We start from the raw sequence: 18,871 nt of genomic DNA on the forward strand, positions 1-18,871 counted from the left end.
CAGTCTTATTTGCGGTAAGAGTTGTACCCGTACACATTGCATATAATAATAAAAACTCTTATCTAGTTTGGAGATCAATATAACCCATCTCCCATCTTTGGACATACAAGACTCTGAAATATCACCTCTAAACTTATGAAGCAATATCATAGTACCAGCTGAGTGGTAAGACCCGTGACTGTAATAAACAGTATTTCCCCATTGTGATTTCCAAAAACTAGAATCTGAATCGCAGGAGTGAGTCTTCTGGAGTAGAATGAAATCTGCATTAGTGTTTACAAAATAAATAAAAAAGTGTTTTTCTTTTAGCTATGTTTCGTAAACCCCTGCCATTTAGAGATACAATATTTAGTGCATTGAATTCAATGCGCCCTGTGCTTTGGAGAAAACATATATGTGGCGCGTGACCGGAAGTTGAAACACTGCTGATGCTACCACCACCAAATGCTACATTCCCCCATGAATCCAAAGCTGTAAACAGGTATTTAAATGTATCTTGACAATTGTGTTAACCCAAGTTGCAGAGAGAGTCTTGCTATACATACGCTTTATATCATGCAAAAGGCAATGTTTAATTAACTTGACGAACAATAACACACGCCGCTGGTGAGAGATTTGCTAGCCACTCATCCCAATGTTTACAAATGCCCCCCTAAGCAAGTGTGGCTGACTAGTCGACAGTGACAGCTAGCTAGCTAGACCATGTGTAACTGAATCATAAAGGCCTTAACATGAGTTGACAGTAGACGGCTTACTGAGACACAAACACATTTCTTATGACCAGCCAAAACAAAACATTTAGCTACATATGTACTGTAACTAGCTAGTACAGAACTGTATTGTAGCCTATGTGAACTCACCCTTAAAAGCCCAACCAGTTTGACAAGCTAAACACAGGTAGGCCTGGTTGTAGTCAACTGCAAGTGTTGCTGACAGATTTGATCAGACAGGTTAAAAAACGAATTACAGAAGTAGTGTAGATATCTGCAATGCTTATAAACTTTTCCCTAGATGCTTGGAGAATGGGGAGAGGTGTGGTGGCTGATTTTGGCCCCAGTGAGTTATTCTCTGGCCTGTGCCACACGGGCACCCTTGACCCGTTCCCAGTGTGGCGGGATGGAGCCATCAGTCCCTGTTTTAACCAGCTGGTTCTGGGAGCCCTGGCTCACGCTGTAGTGGCCGTCTTCAGTGCCTGCTACCTGAGTGCTCAGAGGTAACGTTAGGTCACACAGTCAGGCCCCTCACAAAATCACAAGGCATAGGCTAGAACATTCTGGCCACTATTAATCCTACAGCACATGTGATACAGGCCCACATATTGTACCTACGTGTACCTAGGTAAAATAAAGATGTGTTTGATTTCTACCTCCAGAACAGTAAGTTCATGTCTGTACTGGATCCCATTCTGAAGATTGGCATCTTTATCAGTTATTATATCTAGACAGGCCATATTTCAGACAGTTCATCGACCATTTTATCCTTTTGCATTACACAGATGCAGCCTCCTCCGGTTCTCTCCCCCGTGTGGTTGGGGCCTCAGGGTGGCCTCGACCCTGCTGGTGACCCTGCTCTTCGTGGTGGACTTGGTCCTGGTGGTCCTCCTCCACCGGGGGGACATGTACCTGGATGTCCTGGCTGATGGATGTGCCGTCCTGGCGTGGCTGGTCCACTTTGGGGCCTTGCTTGTCCTCCAGAGGTCCATCTATAGAAGAACCAGGGGTCCCTCTGTGTTACTACTGCTGGTCCTGTTGCCTATCCCTAACCTGGTGGTCACCCTGCTAGCTTACGCCCAGGATGCCACCTACCCGGACCTGGCGGAGCCCCTTAGAGTGGCACGGCTGGTGCTCGCAGCCACCCGGGGACTGACTCTCCTGGTCTACCTCCTGGCCTTCGCTGCTCCCTGCATCGGTGAAAGGAGTTACACCTCCATGTCCGTCAATGATGCAGACAGCTCTCTCCTCATCCCAGAGAGTTCCTACCAGGACACGGGAGAGGTGGTGGCAGAGGATGGCAGTAGCTTCATCTCCCACCTGATGTACCTGTGGTTGAACCCTCTACTGAGGCGCGGCCGGCGTGGGGAGCTGGAGAAGCCATGCAACGTCTATCTCCTTCCCCGGAGGCTCCGCACCAGCGCAGTGCGCCGACACTTCCTCCGCTGCTGGGAGGACTGCCAACAGGGGGCAGCAACACAGAGAGGGAACACTACACCCAGGCCTGCAAACAGGAGCCTACAGAACGGAACATGGACTTCACCCCTCCAGGAGGAACTATCTGGTATAGCAGTGGAGGAGGTAGGACTGTTAAAAGTGTTGCACAAAGCCTTCGGGTTACGCTACTACCTGCTTGGTGTGCTGAAGCTAGCGGGCAACATGCTGAGCTTTGCGGGACCCCTGCTCCTCAGCAGCCTGGTGCACTACATGGAAGAGGAGGGGGCTCCCATCAGCCAGGGGGCCTGGTGTGCCACGGGCCTCTTCTTCAGCACCTTCTTCTCTGCCCTCATCCGGAACATCTTTGCCTTCGAAGTCTCGAAGGTCTCACTCTCGGCGCGTGCCGCCCTCATCTCCGCCATCTACGGCAAAGCACTGCAGGTCAGCGGCGGCAGCCTGGCAGCGCGGTTCACCCTGGGCGAAGTGGTCAATTTCATGAGCACGGACACGGACCACGTGATCAACTTCTTCAACAGTTTCCACGAGGTGTGGAGTCTGCCCTTCCAATTCTCCATTGCCCTCTACCTGCTCTACCTGCAGGTGGGTGTGGCCTTCCTAGGAGGACTGGGTGTGGCTCTGCTGCTGGTGCCGCTCATTAAGGTGCTGGCCTCGAAGATCATGGAGAATAACAAGCACATGCTCACACATAAGGATAGTCGTGTCAAGGTGAGAAATTCTCTATGGCTTTGACTATCTTTTACTTTTATCTCAACACTCCAACCATAGCAAACATCAATATGGGCGCTATTATTTTTATTGTTTTAGAGCAGTACTATTAAGTAGTAATTACAACATACAACCTCTATAGCTTTTATATTAAAAGTCTTCGATGTCAAGCTGCGAAACTGCTTGCAGATGTTTCACCTAAATATGTGAACTCAACAATGTCGTCTGTCTGCCCTGTCCTTGCCTTCCAGCTAATGACAGAGGTCCTCTTTGGAATACGAGTCATCAAGTTCTACAACTGGGAGGCCTACTTTGCCCAGAAGATAGCAGATTGTCGGAGGCAAGAGCTATCACACCTCAAGGCCATTAAGTACCTGGATGCTGTGTGCGTGTACACCTGGGGATCTTTACCCATAGTCATATCTATCATCACCTTCGTCACATACGTGCTGCTCGGCCATGAGCTCACTGCAGCCAAGGTAGGCATGGTCCATATTTCATTTTGTGAAACTAGATTGCTTCATCCGATAGTAGTTACCATTTAAAAGTGAGCAAAATATTTTGCAATCAATCTGTTCCAATGTCCTCACTAGCAATACCACTTTGTATGAAGTAATGTTTCGGATAGAACATTCCAAGTGGTAGCTATGCTAGAATGGACATTGGAACAGACATACTAACTATTGAAAGACCTACTAACTGATACCCAGGAACACAATGATGATGTGGGTGCATGAGACTAATTCGAATAGGGACACTCCCTCCTCCATTGCAGGTGTTCACGGCTCTGGCTCTAGTGGGCATGCTGATCGTCCCCCTCAACAGCTTCCCCTGGGTCCTCAACGGCACCCTGGAGGCCAAGGTGTCCCTGGACCGCATCCAACGCTTCCTCAAGCTTCCCAACCAGGACCTCGATGCATACTTCAGTCATGGTAGGTAGGTGTGTGTGTGTGTGTGTGTGTGTGTGTGTGTGTGTGTGTGTGTGTGTGTGTGTGTGTGTGTGTGTGTGTGCTCAGCATAAATAAAGTACATTTTGCTTGTACATACATTATTAATTAATACATGTGCAATAACTTTGTCTATGAAAGTGAGATATGCAAATATGTGTATAAATGTTTTTCATTGACTTTGTGGCTCCAACTTACAGTGGCCCCTGAGGACCCCCAGGACACCATTGTGATGAGTCAGGGCATATTCTCATGGCAGGGGCCTGGGGGGCCAGGCCACCCCACAGGCTCTGATACTGAATCCCCCAAAGGAAGTCTGATGCTCCATAGCCTCAACCTATCCATCACTAAGGTGTGTACCCTGCATCACAAACTATGTAACCTATACAGCTTGGAAATCATGGGGTCTACCATCTTATCACAGCAAAGATGTAGTATTTTTTTCTTGTCCGGCAGGGATCCCTAGTTGTTGTGGTGGGCAAGGTGGGCTGTGGGAAGAGCTCCTTACTGGCAGCCATCACTGGAGAACTCAACAGGTAGTGCTCATCGCCTCATTTACTAAGCTTACAAAGCTCAAGTAAATTTGTTTTGTTGGTTTATTTCAATGACTTTTTTTTGGATCTATCATTGAGTTATTACTTCCCTCTGTAGGCGTGGAGGTGATGTATACGTCCAGGGCAGGGAGGATGGGTTTGGTCTAGCCGCTCAGGAGCCGTGGATCCAGCATGCAACAGTTCGGGACAACATCCTGTTTGGCAAGGACTACAACAGTTCTTTCTACCAGGCCGTGGTGGAGGCCTGTGCGCTCACAGACGACCTCAATGTGAGACTCACCTCTCTTTTTCACTCTCTTTATTTGTTTCTCTCTCTCTGCTTCAATCTCTCTTATCCTCATAGACAACCTCAATGCTAGCTTTATCCCTTGTTCCATTTTATTTTGGCCCAGTCCAAACTTTACTTGACCAACCCCTAATATATTTGTGATGTATCCAATGAATGTTATAAACACAAACTCCAAACTCTGTGCATTTGAAAATATTTCACTGAATTGTCTTGTTTGTCCAGATCCTGCCTAATGGGGACAGGACCGAGGTGGGAGAGAACGGAGTTACTCTGAGTGGAGGACAGAAAGCTCGCCTGGCCTTGGCCAGAGCTGTTTACATGGTAAGAGTCCTCACCAGAATCCATGGTAACACAACAGCCATCTAGAAAAGACAGAGACTGTGTTTCAGTGAATCTCCAACTTTATTTAACAAGCAAGCTTTTACCAGGTTAGGAGTTTGGATAGCAGAAAACATTCAATAATTTGCTTTTTGTATTGAATTTCAATCTCTCTTTTAAACAAACAAGGAGAAAGACATTTTCCTCCTGGATGATCCACTGGCAGCAGTAGACTCTGACGTGGCCCATCACCTCATGGAGAGATGCATCATGGGGATCCTCAGGAGCAAGACCAGAATCCTTTGCACCCACCGCATAGAGTTTGTGGACAAAGCTGATGTGGTGATTCTCATGGACAATGGAACAATTATTAAAACGGGTAGTGAACTCTGGCCTTACGTTCTTCAATTGATAATGGAATAATGAATTACTTTTCTGTGTAAACGCATATGTCTGAATAAACTCTGTCCTTCTCATTCATTTTTAAATAGGTACACCTGAAGAGGTCCTTCCTTTGGTAGAAGCAGTGCCCAAGAAACGGAAGAATGACAGTAATGCAAAGGAGAAAGGTACCAGTAGTCATTAATGTCTCTTAGCATTGTGTTTTGGAATATATTTCTTGCAACACAGTGCTAATATCACCGATGCAGAGGAATGAAAGTACATTTGATTACTTTCTACACCTTGTTGTTGAATTGAGTGATGGACTACTGAATTGAAAAATTGGCAGGTGTTTTTATTTTTTATTTGCGTTCTGACTTGAATCAGATGCTATTGAGCGAGAGGAGGAGCAGGGTCTGTCCAATGAGCTGTTTGCAGAGGAGGAGTCTTCACTGTCAAGGGGGGAGCAGAAGGCAGTGGGCGGGCTGGCCTGGAAGGTTTACCACACCTACTGGAGAGCGGTAGGAGGGGCCTTGGCTGTCTCCATCTTGCTGTCCCTACTCCTCATGCAAGGTACAGCGACCACCTGGTGCCTTAATATGACATCACACTTCTGTTGCCTTTGCTGGCTTGTTTATGTATTTTACATTTAGCTGTCTCTGTCCCTCAGCCTCTAAGAATGTGTCTGACTGGTGGCTGTCTCACTGGATCTCTAACCTGAGGAACAATGGTTCCGCCCAGAGTGTTCTCATGCCTGCCTACAGCTCACCACACCTGCTGCTATTCTCTCCTGGAGGACTAATGTAAGTTAGATAGAGGTTGTTACAACGTTGAGACTGATACACTGGATAGGATTCAATTACTCAGAATGTGCAGTGTCATTCCTCTTATATAATCCACTGTTAGGTTCTAAATAACATGGCAAAACTGATGGACAACTATAAAAGCTCAAACCAAGTTTATTCACCCAAAGGGTCGGACAGCTGAACAGACAAAAACAGCACGAGTTTCCCCCAGCACGAGTATATATACCCCAATTTGGGTGAAGTATCCTCCTCTCTAAACATTGCTAGGCAGGAAGTTAAGTGATGCGGGCAATAAACAGTTCCTTCTCCCTTAATTTGACCTGACCTGACCTCTGCCCCACATTCCTCACTAAACCACATCTCTCCACCCTTATCAGTGACTGCAACGATGTGATTGCCTTTCCTTTACTCAGTTCCAAGCTTAATTGCCTCCACCATATACATTCCTCCTACAGATAACCATTAACTTCTGGTGTAGAAACCAGACTATGGCACTTAATATTTCAAGTTTAGGAGTCAGAACCCATCACCACTTATGACTCCACACTGCTTTAAGTCACACTTAGGTACTCTACATTGATATTACAGAGCCTCTAAATCTAAATCTTTTAGATTGTGCAGTAAAAGGATTAGGTGTCAAATCGCAGAGACATCCATGATGCAGCACACACACATGACAAGATTTATTAAAATGTGTTTTCTCCCCAGGTACCCGGTCAATATTATGGAAACGACAGCTTTCGCCAACATGAGCTCGGAGGTGAAGTTCTATCTGACAGTTTACGGTTCCATTGCGGGTGCTAACACGGTCTTCACCGCCTTCCGAGCATTCCTCTTTGCCTTTGGAGGCATCCGTGCAGCATCGGTCGTCCACAACAGACTGCTGGACACAGTCCTCAAGGTGAGCGTCTTCTGTTCAGTTGACCCCTCGGGAAACTGGTTTAGTCATGACCATGGTCATGGTTTCGATCATGCAAAGGCAGTATTTTACATTTATGATTTTTCAGAAAAATCCTCACGGTTCAACTCATGCTGTGAGAGCAGTGGAGGCTGCTGAGGGGAGGATGGATCATAGTAATGGCTGAAATGGTATCAATGGAGTGGTATAAAACGTATCAAAGACGTGGTTTCAATGTGGTTGATAACACTCCATTGTCTCCATTCCAACCATTATCCATTCCAGCCTCTACTGTGTGAGAGTTGATGTTCTGTAGATAATTTACAGTGTACTTGTTTTGTCCACACATTCGTAGTGTTGGGTACTGTTTGTAAAAAATAAAATAAAAAGTTTTATACATTTTGTAGTATTTATTTTAAAGGTATATTTTTTGTACATGAACAAAAATGCTTTATTGGATAGAGGTGAGATAGTAGGATAGATAGTTTTATGCTGAAAAGGCATTGGTCCGGATTCGAACCCATGCTGCAGCCATATATGTGATCCGAAGGCAGTGGTTCAGACTGCTAGACTACCTTAATCCACGTGTTTGTAGTGTTTACTGTTTACTTTGTCATGATAGAGTACAAACACACCTAACTAACCCTGACCCGCCTCTCTGTATCAATCCAGGCTACAGTTACCTTCTTCGACACTACACCGCTGGGCCGCATCCTTAACCGCTTCTCCTCCGACCTGTACAGCGTGGATGACACTCTCCCTTTCTTCCTCAACATCCTGCTGACTAACATCTTCGGCCTGCTGGGCATGCTGGTAGTGATGAGCTATGGCCTGCCCTGGTTCCTAGTGGCCCTGCTGCCCCTGGGCCTGCTCTACCACCGCACGCAGCGCTTCTACCGACACACATCCAGAGACCTGAAGCGTCTGTGCAGCCTCACCCTCTCGCCGGTGTATTCACATTTCTCTGAGACGCTGAGTGGCCTAGGTACCATCAGAGCAAGTTCCAGTGCCTCCAGGTGAGGACGGTAAAAGTTAGATCTGTGGTTACCAAACTTGATTTGGCTAGTTGAATCAGGGGTGTTAGCGGTTAGATCTGAGCTTGCACAAAAGCCAGCTCTACTGTACCTCTCTAGGACCAGTCCAAGGTCCAAGCCAAAACACCGTTTTTTTTGGAAGGAGGTTAATGTTCTCTGTCTGTTGTGGCTCTAGATTCGAGGAGGAGAACGAGCGGCGTCTGGAGCAGAACCAGCGCTGTCTGTTCCTTAGCAACGCTGCCATGCAGTGGCTGGACATCCGCCTGCAGATGATCGGTGTTGTCGTGGTGACGGGCATCAGCGTGATCGCCGTCTTCCAGCACCAGTTCAAATCCATTGACCCAGGTGAGCAGCCAGCTAGCATGTTAGCATGTGTCCCATAGTCAGCACAGGTTTAGCACAACACAGGCCTTGACTCAGATTACACTGTTGATGTCTACTAGTTGTTGAGGCTGCTGTAGAGGAGAATCTAGAAATAGTATCAGTACATGTACTCTGAGTGTACAAAACATTAAGAACACCTTCTCTTTCCATGACGTAGACTGACCAGGTGAATCCAGGTCACTATTGATGTCACTTGTTAAATCAACTTCAATCAGTATAGATGAAGGGGAAGGAGACAGGTTAAAGAAGGATTTTTAAACCTTGAGAAAATTGAGACATGGATTGTGTATGTGTGCCATTCAGAGAGTAAATGGTCAAGACAAAATATTTAAGTGCCTTTTGAACAGGGTACTGTAGTAGGTGCCAGGTGCACCGTTTGTGTCAAGAACTACAACGCTGCTGGGTTTTTCTACGCGCAACAGTTTCCCGTGTGTATCAAGAATGGTCCACCACCCAAAGGACATCCAGCCAACTTGACACAACTGTGGAAAGCATTGGAGTCAACATGGACCAGCATCCCTGTGGAATGCTTTCGACACCTTGTAGAGTGCCCTGACGAATTGAGGCGGTTCTGAGGTCAATATTGTTTTGTATAGAGTATACTCAGTTGTCTTGTTTGCTGTGCCTAGGCCTTAATAATGACTGTTTGTCCTATGGGTGTTCTCCCTGCCAGGTCTGGTGGGTCTGTCCCTGTCCTATGCGCTGTCCATCACAGGCCTGCTGTCAGGCCTCATCTTCAACTTTACCCAGACAGAGATGCAGCTGGTGAGTGTGGAGCGCACCGAGGAGTACTCCACCACCCTGCCCACTGAGCCACAACACAGCAACCCACAGGTGAGGAGTCCTGTGAGGACGTGTGTATTATAGCATGCCACTCAGTTGCACCTCATTGAGGAGGTTTCATAATTCCTTTTTTTCAATGTCAGAAGTGTACGCCACTCTGTAGACCCTTTAGAAGGTTATGTGGCAGGTTTTCAGTGGTTGTCTTTATAAGGTGTTGGATAGGTGTTATTTCTAAAATTACTAAATCTATTTGTTCAAGTTCTTTGGGTATTTTAGCCTGGTCAGTTACTTCTTACTGAAGTGGCCATTCAGGGGAATAGAAAACAAGTAAGTTTGTTAAATGACTGAGTTCCCATCTTCTTCCGTCTTTACCATAGGTGCCCACCTCGTGGCCGGAGCAGGGTTGGGTGGAGTTCCGTGGGGCCGTGCTGTCCTATAGAGAGGGGCTGCCCAACGCCCTGGACGGGGTGAGCCTGGTGGTCCGGCCTGGGGAGAAGGTGGGGGTGGTAGGCCGGACAGGCTCAGGCAAGTCGACCCTGTTCCTGGCCCTCTTCCGCATGGTGGAGCTGAACCAGGGTCAGATCTTACTGGATGGAGTGGACACCAGCCAGGTGGGACTGGCCCAGCTCAGGTGAGAGGATTAAGAGATGATCGTGGTGATATGATGATCATGGATTTTAATGTTTTTTTTTTTACTTTTCCAACTGCTAGACTCAACATTATTGTGTACTTGGATGGTGATCTGTGCATCTGTAATAAAACTCTTTATAGGTGACGACATTCATCGAGCATGTCTGCTTATTTTGAACTACAAAGAAATTGATGAATCTAGAGTAGTTGACAGATCCATTTTTTTACACTGTATTTGTGGCTCCCCCTTCAGGTCCAAACTGGCCATCATCCCCCAGGACCCATTCCTGTTCAGCGGGACAGTGAGGGAGAACCTGGACCCATGTGGACATCACCCTGACTCCCGGCTACTGGAGGCCCTGGAACACTGTCACCTCAGCCCTGTCATCAACCGCATCGGTGAGAGAGTGGGAGGGTGGGAGAGAAAGAGAGGGTTGAGGACAGTAGGGGGAGATTGTGATGGTGATAGAAGGGAGATGATGAAACATCATGCAAATGAGAGGGTGATATAGCAGATGAGAAATAGGAAGAGTAGTTGAATTAAACAGACAAACAGAATGAGAGACCAATGGAGAGAAGAGGGGTATCAAACAGGGGTGAAAGTAAGCCGGTACATTCCGGTACCAATACAATAAATAGTGGGGGTACATTTTACCAGTAAAACGTGACCCATCGCAATAATTGAAAGGAAATGCCAAGAAAACTATATGCGTTTTACACCATTATTTAACATTACCGCATGTCAGCTGCATGAAAATGAGCGAGTTGACTTGAAATCGGTCCGTATACCCTCCAAATTGCGCTGTGGTTCGAAGAAAACACAAAAATGTTGCAAATGCGGAGATAAGTGACCGAGATGCGCACGTACAGCATTGGATGCATCATTTCGGGATACAAGTGTATTGGGCCTAATGACAATCGCCGAATGTCATTACACTTTTATTTTTTTTGTAACAGATTTGTCTTTCCATTCAGCAAATTGCGAGTGCACTGTGGATGCTGGAATTATTTTATGAGTGGACAAATGTTCGTGGGTAGCCAACAGGAGTGCCTTTTGAAGTGATTGTTTCACAATCAAATGAAAACCTCATGACTGGTTGTTTTTATGCCACATTTAAAGTTAATACATGATAAAAGTTATGACACGGAGATCATATGACATTAATAGGGATTCTATATGTAATCTACGCATCTAAACTCAGCAAAAAAAGAAACGTCCATATTTCAGGACCCTGTCTTTCAAAGATAATTTGTAAAAATCCAAATAACTCCATAGATCTTCATTGTAAAAGGTTTAAACACTGTTTCCCATGCTTGTTCAATGAACCATAAAAAAACATAAACAATTAATGAGCATGCACCTGTGGAACGGTCGTTAAGACACTAACAGCTTAGACGATAGGCAATTAAGGTCACAGTTATGAAAACTTAGGATACTAAAGAGGCCTTTCTACTGACTCTGAAAAACACCAAAAGAAATATGCCCAGGGTCCCTGCTCATCTGTGTGAACGTGCCTTAGGCATGCAGCAAGGAGGCATGAGGACTGCAGATGTGGCCAGGGCAATAAAGTGCAATGTCCGTACTGTGAGACGCCTAAGACAGCTCTACAGGGAGACAGGACAGACAGTGGCAGACCACGTGTAACAACACCTGCACAGGATCGGTACATCCGAACATCACACCTGCGGGACAGGTACGGGACAGGTACTGGATGGCAACAACAACTGCCCGAGTTACACCAGGAACTGACAATCCCTTCATCAGTGCTCACACTGTCCACAATAGGCTGAGAGGCTGGACTGATGGCTTGTAGGCCTGTTGTAAGGCAGGTCCTCACCAGACATCACCGGCAACAATGTCGCCTATTGGCACAAACCCACCATTGGTGGACTAGACAGGACTCGCAAAAAGTGCTCTTCACTGACAAGTCACGGTTTTGTCTCACCAGGGGTGATGGTCAGATTCGCGTTTATCATTGAAGGAATGAGCGTTAGACCGAGGCCTGTACTCTGGAGCGGGATCGATTTGGAGGTGGAGGGTCCGTCATGGTCTGGAGCGGTGTGTCACAGCATCATCGGACTGAGCTTGTTGTAATTGCAGGTAATCTCAATGCTGTGCGTTACAGGGAAGACATCCTCCTCCCTCATGTGATACCCTTCCTGCAGGCTCATCCTGACATGACCCTCCAGCATGACAATGCCACCACGCACAGAATGAGCAGTATGGCTGATTTCCTGCAAAACAGGAATGTCAGTGTTCTGCCATGGCCAGCGAAGAGCCCATATCTCAATCCCATTGAGCAAGTCTGGGGCCTGTTGGATCGGAGGGTGAGGGCTAGGGCCATTCCCCCCAGAAATGTCCGGGAACTTGCAGGTGCCTTGGTGGAAGAGTGGGGTAACATCTCACAGCAAGAACTGGCAAATCTGGTGCAGTCCATGAGGAAGAGATGCACTGCAGTACTTAGTATCTGGTGTGGCCACCAGCTGCATTGACTGTTACTTTTGATTTTGAACCCCCCCTTTGTTCAGGGACACATTATTCTGTTTCTGTTAGTCACATGTCTGTGGAACTTGTTCAGTTTCTCAGTTGTTGAATCTTATGTTCATACAAATATTTACACATGTTAAGTTTGCTGAAAATAAACGCAGTTGCCAGTGAGAGGACGTTTCTTTTTTTGCTGAGTTTATATGTCATTCTATGATTAGACTAGGGCTGTTAGGGTGAACGTATTACCGCCACACTGGCAGTCACGAGCCAGGACCGCAGTCAAATTCCACGTAACCGTTTGGTCATGGTAAATAGGCTTCTCCAAACTCTGATGCTGCTGATGGTCACTAGTAGCCTACCAAACTTGCTAACTGCCTGGTACTCAGCACTCTATTGTCCTTCAAACCACTCTGACATCAATGCAAACGTAATCGATGAGCTCATGTTGCGCAACATTTCTATAGGCTATGCAATTGCGGGTGAAAACAGTGTTTTGATGGGATCCTCCTCTTTTTAACCTGTTGGGTCTAGGGGGCAGCATTTGCACGTCTGGATAAAAAAAATGTACCCGATTTAATCTGGTTACTAATCCTACCCAGTAACTAGAATATGCATATACTTATTATATATGGATAGAAAACACTCTAAAGTTTCCAAAACTGTTTGAATGGTGTCTGTGAGTATAACAGAACTCATTTGGCAGGCAAAACCCTGAGACATTTTCTGACAGGAAGTGGATACCTGATGTGTTGTATTGACTTTAAACCTATCCCATTGGAAAAACACAGGGGTTTAGGAATATTTTGGCACTTCCTATTGCTTCCACTAGATGTCACCAGCCTTTACAAAGTGTTTTGAGTCTTCTGGAGGGAGATCTGACCGAACAAGAGCCATGGAAAGATGATGTCCCATTAGACACCTGGCGCACGAGTTCATGTTGGGTACCCTCGTTCCAATACGTTATAAAAGAGTATGCATTCGTCCACCTTGAATATTATTCATGTTCTGGTTAAAAAAGGCCCTAATGATTTATGCTATACAACGTTTGACATGTTTGAACGAACGGAAATATATTTTTTCCCCTCGTTCATGACGAGAAGTCCGGCTGGCTTACATCATGTGCTAACGAGACGGAGATTTTTGGACATAAATGATGAGCTTTTTTGAACAAAACTACATTCGTTATGGACCTGTGATACCTGGAAGTGACATCTGATGAAGAGAATCAAAGGTAATGGATTATTTACATAGTATTTTCGATTTTAGATCTCCCCAACATGACGTCTAGTCTGTATCGCAACGCGTATTTTTCTGGGCGCAGTGCTCAGATTATTGCAAAGTGTGATTTCCCAGTAAGGTTATATTTGAAAAATTTGAATTTTGACATTTATTTGGATTCAAATTTGCCGCTCTTGAAATGCACCTGCTGTTGATGGAGTGCACCACGGGTGGCACGCTAGCGTCCCACCTAGCCCCAAGAGGTTTTAATAGAGGCCATCAGCTTTCTATAGTCAGGCTTTCCTAATATTAAACACATTGCTTCGCTTTAAAACAGAAGTATAGCGTACCTGGCTGGCATTAAAATTAACCACGGGAAATCTCCATTCGCTATTTAAGTGCATAGATGACATGTATTTTTTTTTCCCCTGCCCCTGTTCCGAGACAGGTCCATGATAATGGTCCGTTCTAAATGAAAACTAATTCACACATTATTTAGTATATGTAAAGACAAGATTAAATCAAGAATAGTCTAATGGGTGACATTATTAGCCCTTCACTTGTGAATGATCCCACTTGTGTACATTAAGCCAAGAAACAACTCATGTAGCATAGCCCATAGGCCTATATGTTTTGATAAGGTTTGAATCACAACTAAAGTGGCCAAATAACTTAAAATTTAAGCACATTAATCTGTTTTTACAACCGGTGTAGAGCCTAACGTACATACATAGGCAGTGCGTGAGTTTCAAATTTGGGGAAGATCATTTTCACCATAAAAATGCACCTTTTATAATAAAGAATTACATGCATAATCGCATTTATGGTCACTTTTGAGAATGGCGTTTTCCCGCTAATTGATTGCATTTTGGAACATTTGTGCTTATAGCCTACTGCCGTGTACGTATTGCTGTACTTATAATGTGAAGAAATAGCCCAATAGTTGATCAACATTTTAAGCTAAATGTTCAGATCTGTTACATCAGCCTCATTATTTTTTTATAAATTTGCTAAAAACCTGTTTTCGCGTTGTCATTAGATTTGAGGATCAAAATTCATTTAAGCCATTTTAGAATAAGACTGTAATGTAACAATGTGGAAAAAGTGAAGGGGTCTGAATACTTTCCGAATGCACTGTATATTCGCACAACCGCCACTGGCTGTAAAAAGGCATTGTTTTTTTAAGGTGGCATTACGGCCACACTAGGGGGATGCCACCGGGAAATTGTAGGCATTGTAAAGTGCTTGTCAAATTGTGAATGAGAGACTGATGAATTTTGTGCAGCCTGTGCAAGAAACAAAGCAGAGCTCATGCCTTTCATGCAACTTTTTTCAAATCATCATTAGTCGCATCTTGCAGCCTTACAATGTATTAAAAATCAAAACATATAGCCCAACGTTTGTATCACAACTAAAGTTTCCTGTTTCTTTGTTAACCCCTCAACACAGAATAGCCACATGTGCGCACTCCCTTAGAAATCGTTTGGAAAAAACTTCCTTTCTATTTTATTCAGCTATGGTCAATTGAATTCTTCATACTATTAAATAATGCCACAGAATTCTACGCAAATCTTGTCTGCTAAATGAACTAGTGTAGCCCACAGCCATATGGCATAGCCAGATCAGGACCTAACATAACGACAACTCAGAGTATGCTATTCTGTTCTTCTGACAGATTACATTTTCTTAATATCATGTTTCTTTAGACCTGTCTAAAATAAATAATGGATTTATTGTGAATGGTGTAGGTTATATTACATAGATTTATTAGACCATGTAGAGGTTCCAAAGGTCTGCATCGGTGTGGAAGCCAGGAGATGCCAAATGTGTTTTGTTAATTAAAGGTCAATTACTGTGAGACCGGCAGTTATTTGCTTTAAAATCACAAAATGTCATGACCGCCACAGCCCTAGATTAGACCCATTTAAAAATAAAAACGTGGTATGTCCTGTACCGGTAAGAAATTAATTCTACTTTCACCCCAAGTATCAAACCAAGTGAGAGTGAAATAACAAGGAAGTAAAGGAGAGTGAGAAAGGAAGAGAGTGAAGGTAGTAATTAGTTCATGTTTGTGTCTGTAAGAGTTTGGTCAGGTGGCCTCACTAACCTCTGTGAGTGTATTTGTGTATCTTAGGTGGTCTTGGTGCTGAGGTGGGAGAGCAGGGCAAGTCTCTCTCTCTTGGACAGAGACAGCTGCTGTGTCTGGCCAGGGCTCTGCTGACTGAAGCTAATGTAAGAACCAGCCCACACCATTCATCCATATCGATTACTAACATGACTTTGAATTCATCCATCCATACCGATTACTAACATGACTTTGAATTCATCCATCCATACCGATTACTAACATGACTTTGAATTCATCCATCCATACCGATTACTAACATGACTTTGAATTCATCCATCCATACCAATGACTAACATGGCTTTGAATTCATCCATCCATACCAATTACTAACATGACTTTGAATTCTCAACCATCCGTATCAATTATTAGCATGGCTTTATTTCTCAACCATTGTTTCTTCTCTATAGATTCTGTGCATTGACGAAGCTACAGCCAGCGTTGACCAAAAGACTGACAAACTGCTACAACAGACAATCAGAGAGAAGTTTCAAGACAAGACCGTCCTCACCATTGCCCATAGGTAAATTATTCAGTGAACACAACTTTACATAATGATCTTAAGTGCTTTAGTAGACATTTATACTGAATTATACATAACTTAAGTTTTAATGGTACATTTATAACGTAATTTGATGTCCTAGTTTAATAAAGTGACAACTTGATTATCTCTGTCACCAGAATCAACACCATCATGGACTCAGACAGGGTGCTGGTGATGCATTCTGGGAAGGTGGTGGAGTTTGACACCCCTGCTGATCTGTGCCAAAGAGACGACTCCATTTTCTGCAAGCTGGTTGGTGGGAGGGGAGAGTGAGAAGAGAAGCTATCAGAGACCTAATGACAATGGGTAATGTCAATGGGGATCTCTCTCTGTTTCCCCACAGGAGGCCCGTGGTGGTCAGACTCTGCGGACCAACCAACCACCCGTCCAATGGAGGTGGTAGAAGTTGGCACTATAATAATTGCTGGTCCAGTGTCAGATTTTTTTTCATCCCCATAATCGTTAACCTCTATGGGCTAGGTGGGACGCAAGCGTCCCACCCGTGGTGCACTCCATCAACAGCAGGTGCATTTCAAGAGCGGCAAATTTGAATCCAAATAAATGTCAAAATTCAAATTTTTCAAACATACAACTATTTTACACCCTTTGAAAGATAAACATCTCCTTAATCTAACCACGTTTTACGATTTCAAAAAGGTTTTACGGCGAAAGCATAAATTTAGAGTATGTTAGGACAGTACATTTACAAGAGTTGTGTGTAATGTTTTGTCAATTCAAAGACAGGGTCACCAAAACCATAAAACCAGCTAAAATGATGCACTAACCTTTTACAATCTCCATCAGATGACACTCCTAGGACATTATGTTAGACAATGCATGCATTTTTAGTTCTATCAAGTTCATATTTATATCCAAAAACAGCGTTTTACTATGGCATTGATGTTGAGGAAATCGTTTCCCTCCAATAACCGGCAGTCAAGTCAGCATCACAAATTAAATAATTAAAATTAGTAAACTTTGGTAAAATATTATATTGTCATTTAAAGAATTATAGATTTACATCTCTTGAACGCAATCAACTTGCCAGATTTAAAAATAACCTTACTGGGAAATCTTCACTTCATGAACGAGGGGAAAAAATATATTTACGTTCGTTCAAACATGTCAAACGTTGTATAGCCTAAATCATTAGGGCCTTTTTTAACCAGAACATGAATAATATTCAAGGTGGACGAATGCATACTCTTTTATAACGTATTGGAACGAGGGTACCCAACATGAACTCGCGCGCCAGGTGTCTAATGGGCCATCATCGTTCCATGGCTCTTGTTCGGTCAGATCTCCCTCCAGAAGACTCAAAACACTTTGTAAAGGCTGGTGACATCTAGTGGAAGCAATAGGAAGTGCCAAAATATTCCTCAGCCCCTGTGTTTTTCAATGGCATAGGTTTAAAGGTAATACAACACATCAGGTATCCACTTCCTGTCAGAAAATGTCTCAGGGTTTTGCCTGCCAAATGAGTTCTGTTATACTCACAGACACCATTCAAACAGTTTTAGAAACTTTAGAGTGTTTTCTATCCATATATAATAAGTATATGCATATTCTAGTTACTGGGTAGGATTAGTAACCAGATTAAATCGGGTACATTTTTTTTATCCAGCCGTGCAAATACTGCCCCCTAGCCCTAACAGGTTAAGGTTAGGATTTGATGTAGGGTAATTTGATCCTAGATCTGTAGTTAAGGGCGGCGACTTCTGCCTTGAGGCCCACCGACTGACATTTGACCTCAGAGAGCAAGGTCTGAATAGTCCAACCCGAGCGAGATTATTCTTTTACTACATTTTAGGAAGTCGGGTTAATTTTCTAACCTGCTCGTCATGTGGAATTTCTCTTCTTTTTATTCATGAAACACGTTAATGTGGTACGAAGGAGCTAATGTGTCAATAGCACAGAGGTAATGAAGAAATATGGAATAAGTACTTTAATTGCTTTTGTATTGAAGGGAGTATTTTATGGTGCTATAATGGATTTTGACTGAAAAGTTGTCTTCCTAGAGCAAGTCAGTCATTCACTTTGCAGCATTGTCAATCATTTATGAATGTCTGAGATTCCTTTTTCACCTGGTCTGTTGGCAGTATGATCTTTATAGCTAGACAGAGTGCACAATAATGGACATTCTTCACATAGATAAAATGCATGTTTACACACTGTTTTCTGTACGGACGTGCTACAGACTAATAGACTTTGTGATAAATAAAGACAATTTAAATGCCTTTACATGCAGCGTTTTCAGTCTCTCTCATGTACAGTAATATGAAGGTGTAATAAAATGACTGCACTGGTTTTACACATTTCTTGTCACTTTTTTTATTTATTGGGTTTGCCTGAACATCATTAGGATAATCTTCATAATTAGTAATTATATTTATATGTTTTATACATCCCATGTTATTGTTTTGTTGAGTTTGGGTCCATCAGAATGTCATTACGATTACATAATTGGCAGTAATGGTAATTGGAAGGAGTAGCCCCACCTTAAAGGTATGGTTACACAGTAAGAATGTTATCTCTCATCAATCAGTTCTTTTGAAGTCTTAATCCCTAGATCAGGCCACACCTTCATTATTGTGCCTTA

General features: G+C 44.0%; 1 protein-coding gene across 2 annotated transcripts; it reads left to right on the forward strand.

The window, feature by feature from the left end:
* The first annotated feature begins 317 nt into the window (after positions 1-317).
* LOC106587612 (ATP-binding cassette sub-family C member 10) lies at positions 318-18,587 on the forward strand. 2 transcript variants are annotated; one of them, XM_014176176.3, is made up of 22 exons: positions 383-481; positions 1,012-1,213; positions 1,496-2,873; positions 3,125-3,352; positions 3,649-3,805; positions 4,021-4,172; positions 4,277-4,356; positions 4,472-4,643; positions 4,886-4,984; positions 5,171-5,360; positions 5,473-5,550; positions 5,750-5,935; positions 6,033-6,165; positions 6,877-7,069; positions 7,739-8,082; positions 8,276-8,445; positions 9,158-9,318; positions 9,645-9,898; positions 10,151-10,296; positions 15,738-15,835; positions 16,139-16,251; positions 16,410-18,587. In XM_014176176.3, exons 2-22 carry the CDS (start codon positions 1,023-1,025, stop codon positions 16,543-16,545), a joined length of 4,659 nt encoding a protein of 1,552 aa, XP_014031651.1. In that variant the 5' UTR covers positions 383-481; positions 1,012-1,022; the 3' UTR covers positions 16,546-18,587. The 2 variants fall into 2 exon arrangements, with proteins under 2 accessions (XP_014031660.1, XP_014031651.1); XM_014176185.3 differs by lacking the exon at positions 1,012-1,213 and having other exon boundaries at positions 318-481.
* Positions 18,588-18,871: the final 284 nt, after the last annotated feature.

Source organism: Salmo salar, chromosome 02 (genome assembly GCF_965601325.2).
Source record: "Salmo salar chromosome 02, fSalSal1, whole genome shotgun sequence".
Classification (NCBI taxonomy): domain Eukaryota; kingdom Metazoa; phylum Chordata; class Actinopteri; order Salmoniformes; family Salmonidae; genus Salmo; species Salmo salar.